Here is a 22,510-nt window from a genome sequence, read left to right as displayed (position 1 = left end):
ACCCTCCTATTCCATAAGTCTCAATGTTGTGCACAGTCATTTGTGTGATGCTTTATTGAATGCAATTTCTAAAAATAATCCATATAAACAACATCCACCACACTCCTGTAATCTCTGATAGTTCAGCAAAAGGTTCAGTTAATTAGTTAAGCATGCACTGTGCTGCTTTTCTGTAACTCACTCAAAATACTCTTCAGGTGTCCACTGATTTCTTTCTGCTGATCATGGATTCCAAACCCTGACCCACTGCTGATTGGAGATTAACTCACCTGGAGTTATGAGAACTGTCCTTGCACGCTTTCCTGAATAAAGGCCAACTGGCTCCTCCATATCTAGGGAACTTTGAAAGATCAAGGAAAGCCCAGTTGCTCTCTCACTGCCCATGTCATCATTCAGCAATCAATGCAGCCAATATAGTCCATCCAGGCCAGGAGACTCATCTCCCCTAAACATAGACAGCCCTTCTAGTATCTTGTCCCTTTCAATTTTCACTTGTGCATTGCCTCCACTATTTCCCCTTCAGAGATTTCTTTTATCTTCAGTAAGCACTGATGCAAAGAGCTCATTTATTATTCTAGCATAGTATATCAATGTATATATCATTCTTGATGTCTGTGATAGGATCCCCTTTACCACTTACCAGCTGCTTACTACTTATGTGTTGGTAGAAAATGTTTGGGTCCCTTTTCATTCCAGTTTTGCTAATTGTATTCAGTATCACTATGAAATTCAAATTTCACCATCTGAGATTCAAGCCCGTGGCACCATACATTACCCAGTTCTTTGGATTACTAGACCAGTGACTGTACCACTGCCTCTCTAGCCACTGTCAGCAAGGGAATATATGTAAGGTCTGTTGAATTTTGCCTCATAATTTAACAGTTTAAGCCCTGGGATCATTCTCCTATCTGTCTGCCTTCAATTAAAAAAGTGCTGGTAGGTCTATGGATTTGCACTTCAGTTTCAATGTTCCATCCTGTTAACGTCTTTTAACCCTGACTTTGAGAACCTGAGCAGCATCAGAGTTAAACACTATTCAATGCACTCTTCAGTGCTTGATGCTGTTTGGCACGTGGGATGATATTTCTCTTAGCCTCCGATTTATAATACACAGACCTGAGATAAAACAAAACCATGGGGACCGGTGAAAATTTGAAGTAATTTTGAAAATTAATCAGAACAAAAAATGCACTTCCCAGAGTCATGAGTTTAATGGAATCGATAAGCTTCAGTTCACTCTCAATGCTGCTGTTTGCTTTTAGCATTTAAGTAGCTTGATTGACATGAATGTAGATACAGCCAATGTATATAGAAACCGGAGCAAACCATTCAGTGTTTCTTCAGGGAGACAGTTCCAGATTTTCACTGCCATTTTCGTGAAGATATATTTTGTGATATCAGCCTGGAAAGGGCTAAATCTCGTCAGAGTGTTAGGTTTCCCTTATTCTGCATTCGCCCACCAAAGGAAGTCGTCATATTGATCCCGTTCAGCAAGCCCCTTGATTATCTTAAACACCTCAATTCAACCATCTGTGTATTCAAGGAGTACAAGCCTAATCTATACCACTTGGTGACATAAATTAACCCTTTTAGAGTTGGGATCATTGAGTGAATCTGCACTACATCCCCTCTAATACAAAGTGATGGTGCAGTGGTAGTACGCCTATGTCTGGATTAGGAGTCCCAGCTTCAAGTCCCACCTGTCCTATCATGTGTGAACAACTTGACTGAAATACCTGACCTCCCTGAGGAGAACTGAACTGTTCCAGGTGAACTGCGAACTGGATGGCTGTATGAATTGAGTCTTTCTGTTGCTTCCTTTCTGTTCCTCATCAATGACTTCTCGGTTTTGGGTTTCACAGAGTACTACCTTGTTGTCACGGTACCAGCGGGGGCTCGGAGCATTCACGTGCAGGAGCTGGAGATCTCAACGAGTTACTTGGCAGTGCGCAGCCTGAAGGGCAAATACCACCTGACAGGGGATTGGACAGTGGACTGGCCGGGGCAGTTCAGGTTTGGAGGAGCTGTGTTTCACTACCAGCGGTCATTCAACACACCAGAGAGCCTGTACTCAGCGGGTCCAACTAATGAGACACTCGCCTTTGAAGTAAGCTCCCTTTTCATCTCCCTCCTTGTTCACTCCCGTCACTTGTGTCTGCCACAAAATTAACGCTGACAGGTTGGCAGCGTGCTGGTGGGTTCAGTTGGATGGGTGACATCATCATGGCCCACCCCCGCCTCCCCATGTCGTCGCATTTAATTAGCGTCCGCTGCTGAATTCTGAGAAAGATCCTTCGGCTGCATAATTGTCCAAATGGTGAACCCTTAATCATTGCAGAGATGTTGGAATGAAAAGGTGATGTCAACACCACATACAATGTTTTCATCATTAGAACCTTTGAAAAGGAACTGTTGTGAGTTTTTCTTTCTGCCCTCAAAATGAAAATTAAAATCCCAGACAGTGTGATGTAATGGCTGAGCCCTCATCTTGATGCTGTAGATGAAAGGGAGGTTTAATTGGATGCAATGAGTTACAAAATAGCCATGTGAGTGTTTGAAGCATTTTTAATTGGGAAAAGAAAGTCTAATCAAATGCTTGGGATGAGGAATGAAAGAGCACTTTGATGCGATTCTCTTAAGAACATACTTATTCCTTATGTTTGAGAACTGGTTTCTTACTGTTTGCTTATCTTGGTACAAAACACTAGCTGCTATTTCATAAAATGTATGACCCAACCATTTAAATGTGGGGACAGAGATATCAATGAGAGGATGCTTTCATTTACCAGTGAGATGTGGCAATGCTTAGTGTTCTATCTCGCACACTCTCTCTTTCTCTCTCTCTCTCTCACAAATCCACACTTACACGTAGCTTCCATCTGTGTTTAAGAACTCTGATCTGGTGAAAAGAGGGTTTCATTTATGTCTTCTACTGCAGTCCAGTCCTCTCTTCAGGAAAGATGAGATCTGAATCTTGATTATATATCCAGATGTAGCCCTACACTGAAAGAGTGTCCTCCATTTCCAAATTTCCAACCTTTGCTGTATCATTGAGTCACAGAGATATACAGCACAGAAACAGACCCTTCAGTCCAACTCATCCATAACAACCAGATATTCCAACTTAATCTAGTCCCATTTGCCAGGGCTCAACCCATATCCCTCTAAACTCTTCCTATCCATATACCCATCTAGATGCCTTTTAAATGCTGCAATTTTATCAGCCTCCACAACTTCCTTTGGCAGCTAATTCCATACATGCACCACCCTCTGTGCCCCTTAGGCCCCTTTTATATCTTTCCCCTCTCATCCTAAATCTATGTTCTCTTGTTCTGGAATTCCCTGTCCCAGGGAAAAGACCTTGTCTGTTTATCCTGTCCATGCCCCTCATGATTTTATAAACCCCTATAAGGTCACCCCTCAACCTCTGACGCACCAGGTAAAACAGCCCTAGCCTGTTCAGCCCTCCCTATAGCTCAAATCCTCCAACCCTAGCAACATTAGTTTCAGACTGATATTGGAGTTCAGATCACTCTGGCATGAAAGGTCAGTTTCTTGGTACATGATAAATCCTGCACTCCAACACTACCAGTGAACATTCTCTGTCAAATGATGATTAGATTAGATTAGATTACTTACAGTGTGGAAACAGGCCCTTCGGCCCAACAAGTCCACACCGACCCGCCGAAGCGCAACCCACCCATACCCCTACATCCACCCCTTTAACCTAACACTACGGGCAATTTAGCATGGCCAATTCACCTGACCCGCACATCTTTGGACTGTGGGAGGAAACCGGAGCACCCGGAGGAAACCCACGCAGACACGGGGAGAATGTGCAAACTCCACACAGTCAGTCGCCTGAGTCGGGAATTGAACCCGGGTCTACAGGCGCTGTGAGGCAGCAGTGCTAACCACTGGGCCACCGTGCCGCCCACACTCTTTATGAGTGACTGGAAAAACCAGAAATTTCTTTTTCTATGCTATTGCCCAGTTAGTGTGGATCACAATTGAATATGCTACAGCTTTAAGCATATTCCCAAAGCGGGGTTGTGAGTTGTTGTGGGTACCAGTCCCCCATTAATATTTTATGTATATTCAATGGAAACATGATTCTAAAGGGAAAGATGGTTTTTTTCCACGATCTAGAGGCAATTCAATATCTGAGGAAACAACAAGGTTCTTTATTTGAAAGAACTTCGCCTGATGAAAGAACAGCATTCCGAACAGTAGAGATTTCAAATAAACCTGTTGGACTATAACCTGGTGTCATGTGACTTCTCACCTTAGCCCCCCCAGTTGACTCAGCACCTCCACAACATGAGGGAGCATTATTCCAACTCCCTTCAGACCAGGCTGGAAACCAATGATTCCCAAACTTGTCACCAGTGTGACACCGTTTTGAGGCTTGAAGATTATCACAACCCCTTGATGAGTGGAGCAGATGCCCTTCAAGAGTGAAGGGAAGAGGGTTGGCCTTGTTGCCTGTGAGCTTACGACCCCAGAATTTCCACTCACAACCCCGCTTTGGGAAGCCCTGCTGTAACCGTTAAAAGAACCTTTCCAAAAAGGGAGAGGACTCAAAATCTTGGAGCCACGGTTGGAAATTGGGTAGATTGACTTACGGGAGAAGAGAAAATGAATGAGTGCTATCAGGTTCTGGCAGCACTGGGGAATTCTTATCAATGGCACCATCCTCTTCACCAGGGCTGCTTCTGGGTGAAGCAGCTCAGTTATATTTTGGAGAGTTTTGAGCTGAAATGCAGATCCCACTCATCACCAACACCACTTGCATCCACCTTCAGAACTGTTGAGAGGGAAGGAATTACACAGAGCCTTTGAGATCTTGATTTAAAGAAGGAATTGGATATAGCACTTGGGGGATCAAAGGATAATGGGGGAAAGACAAGAACAGGCTGTTGAGTCAGATGATCAGCCATGATCATAATGAATGGTGGATCAGCTAGAGGGACTAAATGGGAGAATGGGTACAGCAGGTAGTGAAGAAGGCTAGTAGCATGCTGGCCTTCATAACAAAAGGAATGGAGTATAGAAGCAAAGAGGTGCTTCTGCAGCTGTACTGGGCCCTGGTGAGACCACACCTGGAGTACTGCGTGCAGTTCTGGTCTCCAAATTTGAGGAAAAACATTTTGGCTATTGAGGGAGTGCAGCGTAGGTTCACGAGGTCAATTCCTGGAATGGCGGGATTACCTTACACTGAAAGACTGAAGCGACTGGGCTTGTATACCCTTGAGTTTAGAAGACAGAGAGGGGATCTGATTGAGACGTATAAGGTTATGAAAGGATTGGACACTCTGGCAGCAGGAAACATGTTTCCGCTGATGGGTGAGTCCCGAACCAGAGGACACAGCTTAAAAATACGGGTTAGACCATTTTGGACAGAGATGAGGAGAAACTTCTTCACCCAGAGAGTGGTGGCTGTGTGGAATGCTCTGCCGCAGAGGGCAGTGGAGGCCCAGTCTCTGGATTCATTTAAGAAAGAGTTGGATAGAGCTCTCAAAGATAGTGGAATCAAGGGTTATGGTGATAAGGCAGGAACAGGATACTGATTAGGAATGATCAGCCATGATCATGTTGAATGGTGGTGCAGGCTCGAAGGGCAGAATGGCCTACTCCTGCACCTATTGTCTATTGTCTATTGTCTACTGTCTAAAGTGAAGACTGCAGATTTTGGAGATCAGAGTTGAGAGTGTGGTGTTGGAAAAGCACAGCAGTTCAGGTGACATCTGAGGAGCAGGAGAATTGACATTTCGGGCACCACCATTCATCAGGAATGAAGGGCTTTTGTCCGAAATGTCGATTCTCCTGCTCCTTGGATGCTGCCTGACCTGCTGTGCTTTTCCAGGTCCACACTCTTGACTCAAAGGGCTGAATGGCTTATTCATGCTCTTATTTTCTCTGTCAAAGCCAAATGGAGGCGAGATTCCAGGAGACAATCTAAGATAGATATTTACCTAGAGGTGGACTACTAATTAGCCACCTCTGTGCTCAGAATCCTGTCATGGGCAGTGAGTTGGTTTGAGATGTTACCATTCCCAATCAGACAAGTGTCAGTTCTCAACTCTCTGCAGTTCCACTGGACAAAGTGCACGCAGCTGACGCGCATTGGAGACACGATGGTGTCTAAGTCTAGAAGAGCCTTTTGAGGCCTAACTTTCCATTATATAACCTCAGAGATAACACAGGTAGATTCCTCAGCCTGGAGGGTGAACCTGTTGAGCATTAACATTTCAGCTATGTCAGAGTTGTCATACAGAATGGAAGCAGACCCTTCAGTTCAACAAGTCCATGCCGACCATGTTCCCAAACTAAACTAGGCCCACCTGCCTGCATTTGACCTGTAAATTTCCAAACCTTTCCTATGCATCCAAAAGTCTTTTAAACATTGTATTTGTACCTGCAACCATCACTTGCTCTGGTAATTCATTCCAAACACTAACCACTTTCTGTGTAAAAAAAGTTTTCCCTCATGTCCTTTTTAGATCTTTCTCCTTTTGCCTTAAAAATCTGCCCCCTAGTTTTGAACTCCTACACCGTATGGAAAAGACCTTTGCCTTATCTATGCTCCTCAGGATTTTATAAACTTCTAAAAGGTCACCCCTCAACCGCTTATGCTGCAGTGAAAAAAGTCCCAGTCCATACAGTCTCTGTTGTTGTGGTTCTGTTCGCCGAGCTGGGAATTTGTGTTGCAAACGTTTCGTCCCCTGTCTAGGTGACATCCTCAGTGCTTGGGAGCCTCCTGTGAAGCGCTTCTGTGATGTTTCCTCTGGCATTTATAGTGGCCTGTCTCTGCCGCTTCCGGTTGTCAGTTCCAGCTGTCCGCTGTAGTGGCAGGTATATTGGGTCCAGGTCGATGTGTTTGTTGATAGAATCTGTGGATGAGTGCCATGCCTCTAGGAATTCCCTGGCTGTTCTCTGTTTGGCTTGCCCTATAATGGTAGTGTTGTCCCAGTCAAATTCATGTTGCTTGTCATCTGCGTGTGTGGCTACTGAGGATAGCTGGTCGTGTCGTTTCGTGGCTAGTTGGTGTTCAGCTGGTCGTGTCATTTCGTGGCTAGTTGGTGTTCACAGACTCTATCAACAAACACATCGATCTGGACTCAATATACCGGCCACTACAGCGGACAGCTGGAACTGACAACCGGAAGCGGCAGAGACAGGCCACTATAAATGCCGGAGGAAACATCACAGAAGCACTTCACAGGAGGCTCCCAAGCACTGAGGATGTCACCTAGACAGGGGATGAAACATTTGCAAGACAAATTCCCAGCTCGGCGAACAGAACCACAACAACGAGCACCCGAGCTACAAATCTTCTCCCAAACTTTGAACATACAGTCTCTCCTTATAACTCAAGCTCTCCCTTCACGGCAACATCCTTTTGACCTCTCCCTAGTTTAATAATACCTTCCCATGCTCCAATACGCTAGAAAAGGCTTCACCAACATTCCGTACAATCTCAGCATGATGTCCCAACTCTTAAACTCAATGGTCTGAGCAATGAAGGCAAGCTAACTACCTTCTTAACCACCCTGTGTACCTATGTTGCAAATTTCAAAGAATTATGTACCTGAACCTCTAAGGTTTTCTGTTCTACAACACTACCCAGGGCCCCACCATTAATTGTATAAGTCCTTCCCTTATTGTTTTACCAAAATACAATACCTCACATTCATCCAAATTAAACTCCATCTGTCACTCCTCAGCCTATTGGTTCAATGGATCAAGATCTCTTTGTAATCTTCGATAGCCTTCTTCACTTTCCAATATTCCACCAATTTTGGTGTCATCCGCAAACCGTGCCTCCTATATTCTCATACAAATCATTTACATAAATGACAAACAAAAGTGGATCCAGTATCAATCCCTGTGGAATACCTTTGGTCACAGGCCTCCTGTCCCAAAAACAACCTTCCACTATCACTGTCTGTCTCCTAATGTCAAGCTAATTTTGTAACCAGTTGACAAGCTTACCCTGAATCTCATGTGATCTAACTTTACTAACCATGCAGAACCTTATCACAGCCTTCATTCAAGTCTAAGTACACAATGTCTACCACTCTGCCCTCATCAATTTTTTTGGTTCCTTCTGCTATAATGCGACAGGTACGTTCCTCTGTTACCTTGAGCAATAGAAAATCACACTGTAGACAAACGCTATAGAAAATCGCTATACCCGCTCAGTAGAAAGTTTACGTTATCCAAACAGCATCCATAATTTGTCAGTCACGTTATAGTCAATTCGTGTTGACGCAATGCGCATTATACCAGAATGACCTGGAGAGCAATCTCAGAGACTTGTAGAGAGGAAGCAGGAGAATTTCAAATTTAAGGCATTGCTACACAGAGAGTCGATATAGGAGGATAAGTACCGAGCTGGTGAATGAGCGGGACTTGGTGTGAGTGTGTATAATCTGAATTGTAATGTGGGTTTAGTGACTATGGTTGAAACAACATAATTCCTGCTCTAATCGACCTGAGTGCTGTTCTGCCCTGTGGCCTCTTGTTGAAGATGTCTAAACCCCATTCTAATAACATAGCTGTTTTCGGAGCTCACTCTGTTTGCATGCTATCAGTGTGTTTTCACTCAGCTGGGGCTAATGATGTAACATTGTGGTTCAAATTACTCAGTTACAGGCAGCAGAGGGTGGAGTGCTATCCATTTTCACAGAAATGACAAAGGGAAGAAAACAATTCTGTTGTTTGTTTATAGTGTTAAAAAATTAGAGAAACAGATGGAAGACAAAAGGGCTTTAGTCTGATTCATCAATTACAAGGTCCATTTTCCAAGTGTTCTGAATCAGTGTTACCTCACTGACTCTAAAACATGTAAATATCACTGAAGTATCAAAAACAAATGTCATATATCATTACTGATGGGGTGTTCAAAGGCAGCAGCTCAAGCCAAGGGAGAACAGAGGGGAATGGGTTTCTTAGGCAGAGCCTCTGAGCTGATACTCAATGCAAAGGACAGCTATAATGGTTCTTCTGTCAGAGGAGCAAAGCAGTATTGTATTCATCTGGCTGCATCAATCCAGAGCATTCATTTCTCTGTCTAAGGAAGACACTCTCCACGATGATTGGTGAGGACCCGAATGGATGAGCTCTGCTCCTGGTAGAATAGACATGGGGAGGCCACTCAGTCTTTCAAAAAGGTGCTTCCTCAGTGAAGGATGTTCAACATTTTCATCTTCCCAAAAGCCTTCTCATTGGCAACAGGTCATGTCCATTGGCCCATTGCCGATGGTGGCTTTCTGAAACTGTGTGAACCTGGGGTTGTTTGGCACTGAGACACCAGTGTCCTTCATAGCCTCATTGGGGCAGCTACTGATAGAGAAGTGAAATCAAAGTTTGCCCTCAGCCCTGCAAACTGAGAGATAGATAGCTCCTTGCCTTGATAATTAAAAGAAAGAATATCCAGTGCACTTCATAATCTCAGGTGTTCCAAAGTACTTTACAGTCAATAGACATTGGAATGTAGGGACTAGCAACAACTGGGCTGAGCACAGCAAGATCTCCCCTCACCCAAACAGTGATAGGTCAACATTTAGATTCTGAGATTTAATCCTGTTGGATAAGGTCAAAGGTTTAATGTACATAATTTATAAGGTTATTAGGTTTGCTGGCGATGATGTCTCTGATGTTCATAAGCTTGAGTTTTTTTGTTCCTTTCACTTGTGTAATTTCTATCAGTCTCCGAGACTGTGTATATGGGATGAAATTATGTTGAGGCTAGGACTGACACAAAATGGAAATTTATAAAACATGTTGTCTTTTCTTTGTACCAATGATATACTAATGCTCTTAATTGCTGTACTTGTTCACCGTACTCAAAGTGACCTGGGGAGAGAGATTTCGAGAAACTTAGACATGAAAAGTTTGAAGCTCTGTCAATTGAGTGCTTGTGATAAGATGTTCTGGACACTAGTCATCTTTGGTTCCAAGTGTTTGAGTATAGGAGCTGGGCGGTCACATTATGGGTGTATAGGATATTGATTTGGCCAGTCATGGAATACTGCGTTCAGTTCTGGTCTCCTGGCTACAGGGAAGATGTTGTTAAACTTGAAAGCATTCAGAAACAATTTATGAGGAAGATGCCATGGTTGGAGGGTTTTTACTTGTAGGGAGAGTCTGAATAGACTGGCACTATTTTCCCTGGAGCGTCAGAGGCCGGGGTGGGGGCGGGGGGTTGGGGTGTGACTTTATTGGAGTTTATAAAATCACAAGGGGCACGGATAGAGTGAATAGACATGGTCTTTTCCTCAGGGCAGGGGAGTCCAAAACTAGAAGGCATATGTTTAAGGTGAGAATGGAAAGATTTAAAACATATCCAAGGGGGAGGATTTTTCACACAAAGGGTGGTGTGTGTGTGTGTGCGCGTGTGAAATGAGCTGCCAGAGGAAGTGGTGGAGGCTGGTACAATTACAAAATTTAAAAGGCATCTGGATGGGTATATGAACAGGAAGGGTTTTGAGGAATATGGACCAAATGCTGGCAAATGGGACGAGGTTAATTTGGATATCTGGTTAGCACAGACAATTTGGACTGAAGAGTCTGTTTCTGTGCTATACAGCTCTGTGAATTTAAGTGTGGGATGTGTCCTACATCAGGGAGCTATGTGGAGTTCAGTCACAGGTCAATGATAACCCCATTAAATGGCAAATCAGCTCAATGAGCTGAATGTCCTCCTCATGTTCCTCTGATACCAGCATCCTCAATCCATAAAACAAATTGCTGTTTCTGTTTTCAAAATCAGGATTGTCCCTGCTCTTTGGAGCATTCTGGGGATAATTGTTTCTACAATATCAAAATATCTCAAATAGAAATATATTTTCCCCACAACGACTGACTGCTTTCAGTTGAAAGTGATGACGATCTTCCTGCAAAATAAATACCATCATTGGGCTAGTGCCCTAGGGCTCCAGGCTAATGTTCAAATGACATGAAATCTAAATTTGATTAATGCATCTAGAATTGAGAGCTAGCCACATTAGATTTTCTTATGATAGCTCTTGTGATTGATCAGGAAAAGATATTCTAAGTGACCTTGGTTTTCCAGTGGGTGAATGAGACTGGCTGGAGTGCAAACTGGCACGGTCGCTACTTTTTGGTGTGTAGGCATGACAGACTAATATTCACAGTCTATCAATGGTTTCATACTGAAGCAACAATGTGTTTTTATTTAAATATTTTAAAAGGGATGTGAGCATTACTGGTCAGACCCCCTTTTGCCCAGAGAACATTGCTGTGGGTCCGGAGTCACATGTAGGCCAGACCAAGTAAGAACAACAGACATCTCTCTGGATGTAGGTTTGCTCGTTGAACTGGAAGGTTTGCCAGCTCGTCCACATCCAGAACTTCAACCTGAACTACAAATCTTCTCAAAACTCACAGACATCCCTCTTAAAATAACATTGTGAACCAGATGGGATTTTCCTGACAATTGACAATGGTTTTATGGTCATTGTTGGACTCTTTAATTCCACCATGGCAGGATTTGAACCTAGATTCCCTGGATTTAGTAAGCAGCGATATTACCACTAGATCATTACCTCCCATGATCATATGACCATATAATCTGTTTGTCATATTCATGACAGAATGATGAGCATTGGTTGGACCATCTAGGGTAACCATCCACTTTTTTTTTCAAAGATCTTTCACATCCACCCCAGAAGGTTTAACATCTAATCTGAAAAGTGGTATCTCCAACAGTACAATACTCCTTCTCTACTTGCACTGAAATGTCAGCCTTGATTTCTGTCCTCTGGAGTGGGACTTGAAGCCAGAACCTTGTGGTGCAGAAGCAAGTATGCTATCCCCAGAACCACAATTGACAGAGAACTGAATGGGCTGAAGGTCCTGCTCCTGTGCTGTGGTGACTCTATGAACGTGACGTCCCAATGTAACTCTACTTAAAATCAGCTCAGTTTGTCATTTTAGTAGAAAGCGAGCCAGACAGCCTGGGGATTAAACCTAGACCCTCATGGTTTATGTGGCTCAGCCTCACATGAGGTATTGTATTCAGCAAGAGAACCGATGTGGGGCTTGAGGGGAGTCAGGAATTTTGTTCATTATGTTAAAAAATATAAAAGCTTTTTTTTACAAAAGATAAACAGAATGAAGTGTCTCCGGAAGATAGTCTTTGAGTGAGAGGGGAGATAGCTAGACGTGTTCTGTCAGGGGCCATCACTTCTCTGGAGAGCTTTGTGTGGAGGTCTAATGTTTGTACAAGTGTTCGAGATATAAGCTGCAATAAAGTGCTTTGCCTCTCAAGTACGATGCAGTGTTTGAAGTCGTTTGTCAGGCCATCTGGAGTGCAGCATCCAAACACATTTCTTAATGGGTGTGCCCTGCAGGCCTGTCTCAAGTGGGTTGTCACAGGCAGCTATTATGGGATGCAGAGAGTAAGAATCTCCAAAGCAACCGTTCTAAAAAGAATCAGTCAGCTTCAGTGAGTAAAGTGAATTTGAGGATGTAGGGGGATGTTAGAGAGGGGTGGTCTCTGAAAAAGCACAAACTAGAAACAACTGATCTCTGAGCTATCCTGTGACGTCAGCATCGTTTCCACAGCCTCCTCTCACAACCTGGTGCCCTCAGGATTCAAGCCATGCCACACCACTGGGAAATCTGAATGATGAAAAGTGAGACAAGACTGTTCAGGGTCTTAATGGAGGAGCTCTCTTGGTGATTCAAGAGGCCTTTCCTCTCAATCATCCTCTCTCTCCCACTCTGTGTCACACAAACCCATTTCGAGTTGATGCCTTCCTAATATTGCTCAGAAAAATGCATGATGTGTCTGTCAGGTGGTGATTCCACTTGGAATTCCCACACAAAGTGGCTGATTCTGAGTAGGTACTTGAAAATTCTCATTTCCCCTTGTACTGCCGACGCTTTGAAACTTGATATTTGAAGCGTAGCAGATGCACACTTTTTCGTGTCTGGAAAGATCAATACATTCTGATCATCAAAACAAGCGTAACTTATGTAACTGTTGTCTTTTTCCCTGGGTGTACAACATGTGGAGTCTTAGTCATCTGATAGGATTCAAAACTTTCCTTAACAATTAAATATCAATAATTGATCACTTCTTCTGTGAATTAATTAAATGAATTAAGGGAGCACAATGGTTACATTACTGCACTATCAACTTGAGAACTAGACTCATGATCCAGAGGAACTCAGTTCATATCTTACTGTTTAACAGAATTTTAATAAAAGCTTCCTTTATTGATCAGAGTATTGAGTACAAGAGTTGGGAGGTCACGTTGTGGCTGTACAGGACATTGGTTAGGCCACTTTAGGAATGTTGCATGCAATTCTGGTCTCTTTCCTAATGGAAGGATGTTGTGAAACTTAAAAGGATTCAGAAAAGATTTACAAGAATGTTGCCAGGGTTGGAGGGTTTAAGCTGTAAGAATTGGCTGAATCGGCTGGGGCTGTTTTACCTGGAGTGTCAAAGGCTGAGGGGGTGACCTTATAAAGTCATGAGGGTGCATGGATAGGATAAATAGACAAAGTCTTTTCTGTGGTGTGGGGGAGTCCAGAACTAGAGGGCATAGGTTTAGGGTGAGAGGGGGAAGATATAAAAGGGACCTAAGGGGCAAGTTTTTCATGCAGAGGGTGGTATGTGTATGGAATGAGCTGCCAAAGGAAGTGATGGAGGCTGGTATAATTGCAACACTTAAAAGGTATCTGGATAGGTACATGAATAGAAAGGGTTTAGAGGGATATGGGCCAAGTGCTGGCAAATGGGACTAGATTCGGTTTGGATACCTGGTTGGCATGGATGAGTTAGACCGAAGGTCTGTTTCTGTGCTGTACATCTCTGTGACTCTATGACTCTGTGGAAATATAAAGGTGCAGTATCAGCAACAATGAGCATTAAGCAATGTAGTTTAAGTTGGAAAACATGCCTCTTACCCCCAGTTTGCTTTTTGCTGACCTTGACACAGAGGATGCTGGAAGAACTCAGCAGGTCTGGCAGTGTCCATGGAGAGAGGAACAGAGTTAACGTTTCGATCTGCTATGACTCTTCTTCAGAACTTCCCTGCAGTTGCTGACAGACCTGCTTTATGAGGGAGCTCTGAGTTAGCTCGGTTGGCCAGACAACTGGTTTTGCAATGCAGCTTAACACCAATAGTGTGGGTTCAATTCCTACATAAACTGAAGGACTCTTGTTCTCAGCTTTGCCATTGCCTGAGAAGTGGTGACCCCAGGTTAAACCACCACTAATTGTCTCTCTCTCTCTAATTAGAGAGAAGCCCTATGGTCTGGTAGAACTTTGGTGGCTTTACTTTCATTCCTCATGTTCTTGTGGCTGTTCCTTAGTTTCCTTCTGAAGTGGCTAAGCAAATAAGGTGGCTCAGTGGTTAGCACTGCTGCCTTACAGCACCAGGGACTCAGGTTCGATTCCAACCTCGGGTGACTGTGTGGAGTTTGCACGTTTCCCCTGTGTCTGTGTTTCCTCTCACAGTCCAAAGATGTGCAGTTTAGATGGATTAGCCATGCTAAATTATCCATAGTGATCAGGGATGTGAAGGTTTTGGTGTATTAGCCATGGGAAATACAGAGTTGGAGAGTGTAATGCTGGAAAAACACAGACATTTCAGGCATAAACCCTTCATCAGGAATTAGAAATGCAGGGTTACAGGGATAGTGTCTGAGGATGGGTCTGGGTGGGATGCTCGTCGGGGGTTAGTATGGACTTGTTGGGCCAAATGGCCTGTTTCCACACTGTGGAGATTCGATGGTTCAGCCATTCAGATGGATCAGGCCAGCAGCTATTGAGTAAGGCCCAGAATCAGCTTCTTGAGACTACCTATTTGGAATGGTCAAACAATGGCAGCCTTATCAGTAACGTCCACATCCCACAATTCTTTTTACCATGTGATGAGAGGATCTCTTGCAAGGGAGCAATTGTTGCTCAACCTTATTTGGCCATGAACAAAGTGATTTTGCTGCCCATGTCAAAGGACGATTAAGAATCAACCATGCTTCTGTGATCTGAAGGCACATGTAGGTCAGACCAAATAAGTCTCTTCCTTAAAGGATGTTAGTGAACCAGATGGGTTTTCACAACCATCGATGACAGCTATCATGACATCATGACATCATTACAAAGTAGCGTTCAGACCCGCATTTAGATATTGAATTATCGTGATAGGATTTCAACTCAGGCCCTTAGAGCTTTTGGACTGGGTCTATAGACTACTCATCCACTGCTGTTACCACTGTAACACCATCTTCCCTAATATGTTGTTTTAATGTTTTGTCCAAAACAGAGAATGAAAATTGTAGTTGAAAAATGTGTCACCGGAAAAACACAGCAGGCCAGGCAGCATCCGAGGAGCAGGAGAATCGACGTTTCGGGCATAAGCCCTTCAGGATTCTCCTGCTCCTCAGATGCTGCCTAGCCTGCTGTGTTTTTCCAGCACCACATTTTTCAACTCTGGTCTCCAGCATCTGCAGTCCTCACTTTCTCCCAATAAAAATTGTAGAGCATGCAACATAGGAATAAGTCATTCAACCCAACTTATCAGTATGTACTGTATTCTCACAAATCCCTCCCTCATATTCATGTCAAGCTTCTCCTGAAATGCTGCTTTGCTATTCACCTGTAGCAGTAATGGGTTCCATAGTCTCACCACTCCATGGCTGAAGGATCTTCTGTTGCATTTCCCAATAACTAAAAGCAGACTCTTCTGCAAATGAATCATTGCGTGTAGGTGTGGTCTCCTTATCCGAGAAAGGATGTTCTGGCTGTGGAGGAAGAACAACAAAGAGTTTTGCCAGATTGATTCCTGGGATGGCAGGATTGACATATGAAGAGAGACTGGATCAGTTAGGATTATATTCAGCAGAGCTCAGAAAGGTGTGGGGGAATCTCAAAGAAATGGTTAAAATTCTAACAGGATGAGACGGGGTAAATGCAGGATGTTCTGATGACTAGGGTGTCACAGCCTAAAGATACAGGGCAGGCCTGAGTTGAGGAGAAATATCTTCAACCCGAGAGTGGTGAGCCTATGGAATTCTGTGTCACAGAAAGCAGTTGAGGCCGAATATCGAATGCTTTCAACTAGGAGTCAGATGTAGCTCTTCGAGCTAAATGAATCCAAGGTTATGGGGAGAAAGTAGGAACAGGACAATGAGATGGTGATCAGTCATGAACGTATTGAATGGCAGAGCAAGCTCAGACTGCTGAATGGCCGACAGCTGCTATTTTCTATGGTTATGTTTCTGTGACAGTGGCTTAACTGAACCCAAACTTCTTAGCTGCCTTCCTAGTGCACATACGCACTGCACCAAGGACTGCTGCATGGTGACTTCCAGCAACAACCTTTGGCTGGCTTTCACCCCACTGTCTAGCCCAAGGCATTGCAAGGGTAAGGGACAAAGCAATCCCAGCACATCTGGTGATAAAGGTAATGGCCCGCCTTAAAGAGATAATTGAACATGAGTGGCATGTTACTTATTCGGGAGGTTGCTGCTGCCTCATTGTCCACAGCTTGTGCCTGAAGCTAAACTCTCAAAGCGTGGCTTCAGCAGGAATGCACACTTGGGAAAACAGATATAGGGAGCTGCCTCATTCCAATCCCACAGAGTGTATATCAGGATTTAGGAAGCTGTAAAAATTTATTGCACTAAAAGTCTGTGGTCAAGAGGGCAGCATTTTGTGTTTAATGTCAGTATTTGGCATACAAAGGCCGATGTGAAAGACGCTTATCATGGGTTTGATAATGCTGAGGTAAGCTTTTTAATGTCAACCGTAAAGTTTGGAAAGAGCTGATAACTGGTCAGAAACTTCTGGAAGTTTTAGGACAAAGGAGACGACAGGTTGGAGCCTGAAAGTAGACTGTGTTTACAATTTTTTTTATTAGGAGCAAGAAACAGTGAAGAATTGAAGCAGATGGATATCGAGAGGTTTCTCTTTCTGTAACATAAACAGATTGAAGAAAGATCAGGGGAGAGAAAAAAACTAAACTGGTTCATCTATCATAGTCTTGTAGTGACTTCTTATCGTTGCATTCTGCAGGATTTCAAAACTCCAGCTCCCAGACTGTAAACTGCCACAGACTGCTGCTGCCTATTGCATATCAGCATCCTATCTAATCTTATTGACATTTCCCTGGTTATGTTGGACACAGGAGAAAACTATGGCTCTCCCCAAGCACTATGCTGCAGCTCTCCCCTTAAATACATTGTACCTTCGGTAACACCTTCCAAACCCATGACTTTGACCATCTAGAAGGACAAGAGCAGCAGATTTGTGGGAACACCATCTTCGGCAAGTTCCCCTCCAAGCCACACTCTTTCCCGACTTGGACCTATATCACTGTTCTTTCATTGTCACTGGCTCAAAATCCTGGAACTCCTTTCCTCACAGTTCAGTTTTTTTTTACCTAATCTACTAGAATTGCTAGTAACTTCTGAGTTTGGCACTAGACCCGTGGTTGCTAGGAACTGAACTGGACTATCCAAACTTTTCAGGCCAACTGAAATTTTCACCCCTTCATTTTCTGGGTTGGATTTGAACTTGGATTTCAAAGGAGAAATGTCAATTTCTGACCCATCACATTCTCCAGCTATTCTGCAGCTTTGTGAATGATGTTGGTGATGTGTACTGATGTGTAATCAGTTATCTCAGTTGGCCGAGTGGCTAGCTTGTGATGCCGAGTGACACCGACAGCATGGGTTCCATTCCCTAAGGTCACCATGAAGGTCATACTTTCTCTACCTCTCCCCTAACCTGAGGTGTGGTGACTGTCAGTTTAAACCACCAACAGCTATAACTGAAAGAGCAGTCCTATGTTTCTCTGGGACAATGGCAACTTTGCTTACCGGATAAAGACAGGGATTTCAATAGTTGGAGAGCAAATTGGACGTGGAGAAAGAACAATGGGTGTGGGACTGTTGGTTCTGATCTTCAGCAGTTTTGGTGCAGACTTTGATAGACCAGTTAGCATTCTCTGTGCTGGGTTATTCTGATTCAAGACGCTAGTTAAATGTACAGCTTTCACAAGAAGAAGTAAGAGGTTTTTGTTTGAGAAAACTACTAGATTTCTTTCAACCCATGAAGTATTGAAGTGGAGTCACTGGTAGATGTAGCAAGTGAAGTGGCCAGTTTTGTGCACATCAAGATCCCACAAAAAGCAAGAGTAGATTAACCAGCTGAGTCTGTTTTTATGATGTTGATTTAAGAGTTAAATATTGACCCAGGACACCAGGGATAACTATCCTGCCCTTCTTTGGGAATCTTTCACCTCTGAGTGAGCACGTACCTCTGTTTAACGTCTGACCTGAAAGGTGACAACTCATGCCCCACCAGCCTTAACTTTTGCGTCCAAGTCCTGAAACCACAAACTTGTTACCCGGAGGTGGGATGTTAGTGACTGAACCACAGAGGACACTTGAGGATTTTGAAGCATGTTGCCAATTCATGGCCCACTGGTGAAGAATGCACTGATTGGGAATCAACCTTAGCCTTACCACTTCCTCTTCAGCACCTTAGTAACGTGTTCTGCCCTTAAGTCCTCTTGATTGTTCACTTAGATTTGGAGCAGAGGAGAGTGTTAGTTATTTGTAGGCAATTGCAGTGGCACAGACACCACATATTTCTGGTGCCATGATAGTAGATGTTAGAATCCAGGAGAAAGTGAAGACTGAAGATGCTGGAGAGTCCGAGTTGATAAAGTGTGGTGCTGGAAAAGATCTGGCAGCATCTGAGGAGCAGTAGAGTTGACATTTCAGGCAGGACCCTTCTTCAGGACTGGGGAGGGGGAAGGGGGCTAAGAGATAAATGGGGATGGGGTGGGGCTAGGGGAAAGGTAAGTGCTAAGGCAATAGTTGAGCAAAGGTAGGAGATGATGATGATAGGTCGGTGGGAACTGTGGAGTGGGTAGATGGGAAGGAAGATGGACAGGTAGGTTCAGTCAAGAGGGTGGATCCGAGTTGGGGGGGTGGGGGGTTTGGATCTGGGATGGGGTGGGTGGAGGGGAGATTTGGAAACTGGTGAATTCAATGTTCATGCTGTGTGGTTGTAGGCTTCCAAGGCAGAAGATGAGGTGTTTCTTCTCCAGTCTGCGGAATCCAGCCAAGTTCACTGGGGACACAGAACACTAATTTTGACTAGAATTCATGAATTCTCACCATGGACCAGTGAATAGGCAACATGAATTTTCTCAGCTTGGAAACCAATAAACACATACATTATGTTGGCACTGTATAAAATGTTTCTTGGGCTACAGCTAGAGTATTGTGTGCGGTTTTAAATTCACATTATAGTGGATCCACTTTTTAGTATCCACTATCAGAGTGCAGAGGAGATTGACCAGAATGTTGCCAGGGCTGGAGAGTTTCAGTTGTGAAGTGAGATTGAATAGACTGGGGTTGCTTTCCTTGGAGTAGAGAAGATGAAAAGGGGGCGTGATTGAGTTGTATAAATTATAAGGGGCATCGATAGGGAAAAAAAAAAAATCTCTTTGGTGAAGGGATCATAGATATAAGGTAAGAGGCAGGAGGTTTAGAGGGGATGTGAAAGATTTTTTTCATTCTGAGAGTGGTGTGAGTCTGGCATTCACTGCCTGTGAGGCTGGTAGAGGCAGAAAGTCTCATAACATTGAAGAAGTATTCGGATGTGCACTTACAATATCAAGGCTCCCAAGGCTATGAGACAGGTGCTGGGAAGTGGAGTTGGAATAATTAGGTGGGTTTTTTTTGACTGATGCAGACTAGGTAGACTGAACAGCCTTTCTCTAAGCCTTAGACCTGTATGTCTCCAAAACATACTCATGCATGTGTGAGTATTCATATACAGTATACACACACACACACACACACAAGTGCGCATGCGCACTCCAACATTGACTAGATTTTGTTTGTCTTTATTGCAAGAGGAGTTGAGTTGTGAGGAAAATAACAGTGGGGTTTTCCAACAGACGTCGTCTACAGTGGTTCAAGAAGGCAGCTCACCACCACCTTCCCAAGGACAACTTGTGACGGGGAATAAATGCTGGCCTAGCCAGCAATGTCCACATTCTGTGAATAATCAAAAGAAAAATGTAATTTTGGTTTGAAGGTTGTGAGAGGATCTCCTTCAGTGACCCTTTGAGAGTATATGTTCCAAATCAGCTCTTGCAACTCTTTTAAAAAAATAACTTCTTGCATGTTCATTTTTTAGTTAGTTATTTTACATCTGTCCCCTCTGGTTACTGACACGGCTGCCATTGGCAACCTCAGCTTTCCCCTGTCTACTCTGTCAAAGCTGTTGGTGAATTCGAACACCTCGATTAAATCTGCCCCTGCGTTCGAGCGTAATTTTGCTTGGAGAGGACAGTAACTGACAATAAACCTATTCAATGTGTGTCTTTCTTCCCCTCTTACCCCACCCCCATTCTTACATTTCAGATCCTGTTACAAGGCAAAAATCCAGGTATTGCCTGGGAATACACGTTACCGATTGCTGCTAATGAAAGCAAGACCACTGTTCAGAAACACAACTACACCTGGGTGGTCGTGCGATCAGGTTGCTCAGCATCATGTGCAGGAGGTGAGTAACTTTCCTGTTCATCTGAAGAGAAGAAACTCTCCTTTTCTTTCCCTCACCACCACATAGCCCATTCAAGACCACCGCGCCCCCTCTCCCAAATAGGACGATTTGGGAGTGTAGCTTTGTGCATTTCATAACCCGCTCAGCAAAGCTGTCTGTTTATATTAATATTATTATTGCCATCTACAAGTCGTGGACCATACTCACCATTACCACATGACAATGGAGAAATCCAGGGTGTTGCGTTTGTTTCTGTCAGACAATGTTAGTCTTTACAGCTCATAGTGTTCATAGAATCCCTGCAATGTGGAAGCAGGCCATTTGGCCCATTGACTCCAAACAACCCTCCAAAGAATATCCCACCCAAATCCACTCCGTATTTTATCCCTATAACCCTGCATTTCTCATGGCTAATGCACCTACACATCCCTATCCACTACGGACAATTCACTATCTACCTAACCTGCACATCTTGGGGACCATGGGAAATAACCCCCGCACCGACACTGAGAGAACATACAAACTCCACACAGACAGTTGGATTTAGTATGACAATCGATCCTTAAAGGGCCTGCAGTAGATCAGAGCATGGCGCTTCCACACGTGGTCTGCCTGGGCTCGCAAACTGCCCATCTCCACTCTGTACGGGTCTCTGTCCCACTGACCGTCTCCGTCCCACTGACCGTCCCCGCTCCGTCCGGGTCTCTGTCCCACTGACCATCCTCGCTCCGTCCGGGTCTCTGTCCCACTGACCGTCCCTGCTCCGTCCGGGTCTCCGTCCCACTGACCATCCTCGCTCCGTCCGGGTCTCTGTCCCACTGACCGTCCCTGCTCCGTACGGGTCTCTGTCCCACTGACCGTCCCTGCTCCGTCCGGGTCTCCGTCCCACTGACCGTCCCTGCTCCGTCCGGGTCTCCGTCCCACTGACCGTCCCTGCTCCGTCCGGGTCTCCGTCCCACTGACCATCCTCGCTCCGTCCGGGTCTCTGTCCCACTGACTGTCCCTGCTCCGTCCGGGTCTCCGTCCCACTGACCGTCCCTGCTCCGTACGGGTCTCTGTCCCACTGACCGTCCCTGCTCCGTCCGGGTCTCCGTCCCACTGACCGTCCCTGCTCCGTCCGGGTCTCCGTCCCACTGACCGTCCCCGCTCCGTCCGGGTCTCCGTCCCACTGACCGTCCCTGCTCCGTCCGGGTCTCCGTCCCACTGACCGTCCCCGCTCCGTCCGGATCTCTGTCCCACTGACCGTCCCCCCTCCGTCCGGGTCTCTGTCCCACTGACCGTCCCCGCTCCGTCTGGGTCTCCGTCCCACTGACCGTCCCCACTCCATCCAGGTCTCTATCCCACTGACCATCCCCGCTCCGTCCGGGTCTCTGTCCCACTGACCGTCCCCCCTCCGTCCGGGTCTCTGTCCCACTGACCGTCCCCGCTCCGTCTGGGTCTCCGTCCCACTGACCGTCCCCACTCCATCCAGGTCTCTATCCCACTGACCGTCCCCGCTCCGTCCGGGTCTCCGTCCCACTGACCGTCCCCGCTCCGTCCGGGTCTCCGTCCCACTGACCGTCCCCACTTTGTGTGAGTCTCCAATCCATCCTGCTCCATTCCTCCAGCCTGCTGTACCTCAGGAGAGAACATGAAGTGGTGTAAAGGCTGATTAAAAAAGAAGAAAACTGGAAATAAACAGAATGACTCGAAGATCTCTGGTTGGAGCATCCAATTTGTGAACATCAAAGTCCTATGACAAACAACCTGATGCTCACTTGGCCATTTTTGTCATCGTCTTGAATGAGGGAAATGTATTGGCCTGCCCATAAAGCATCACTCTCGTCCTCCCCTTTGAAATCTTTTACATCCCCTTGAGAGGTTGGATGACTCCTCACTTTAACGTTTTCTCTTGGAGATGGCAGCTCCTGCAGTGTCTCACCACATTCAACTCTGGGCTCA

The 22,510-nt window shown here is 44.9% G+C and overlaps 1 protein-coding gene across 3 annotated transcripts in view; it reads left to right on the top strand.

Moving 5' to 3' along the window:
• Positions 1-22,510, top strand: part of adamts18 (ADAM metallopeptidase with thrombospondin type 1 motif, 18) — a 266,551-nt gene that overhangs the window by 172,379 nt on the left and 71,662 nt on the right. For all 3 annotated transcript variants that reach the window (XM_087995705.1, XM_043706550.2, XM_087995706.1), the window contains 2 exons: positions 1,863-2,107; positions 20,428-20,569. In XM_087995705.1, the coding sequence (XP_087851831.1) occupies positions 1,863-2,107; positions 20,428-20,569 (387 nt within the window). The remainder of the gene's footprint in view (positions 1-1,862; positions 2,108-20,427; positions 20,570-22,510) is intronic.

This window comes from Chiloscyllium plagiosum, unplaced genomic scaffold, assembly GCF_037043375.1.
Source record: "Chiloscyllium plagiosum isolate Xiang-an unplaced genomic scaffold, Cpla_swu_hap1 HiC_scaffold_17, whole genome shotgun sequence".
Classification (NCBI taxonomy): Eukaryota; Metazoa; Chordata; class Chondrichthyes; order Orectolobiformes; family Hemiscylliidae; genus Chiloscyllium; species Chiloscyllium plagiosum.
Note: the sequence above shows the minus strand (reverse complement) of the source record. Positions and strands in the feature narration are given on the sequence as shown.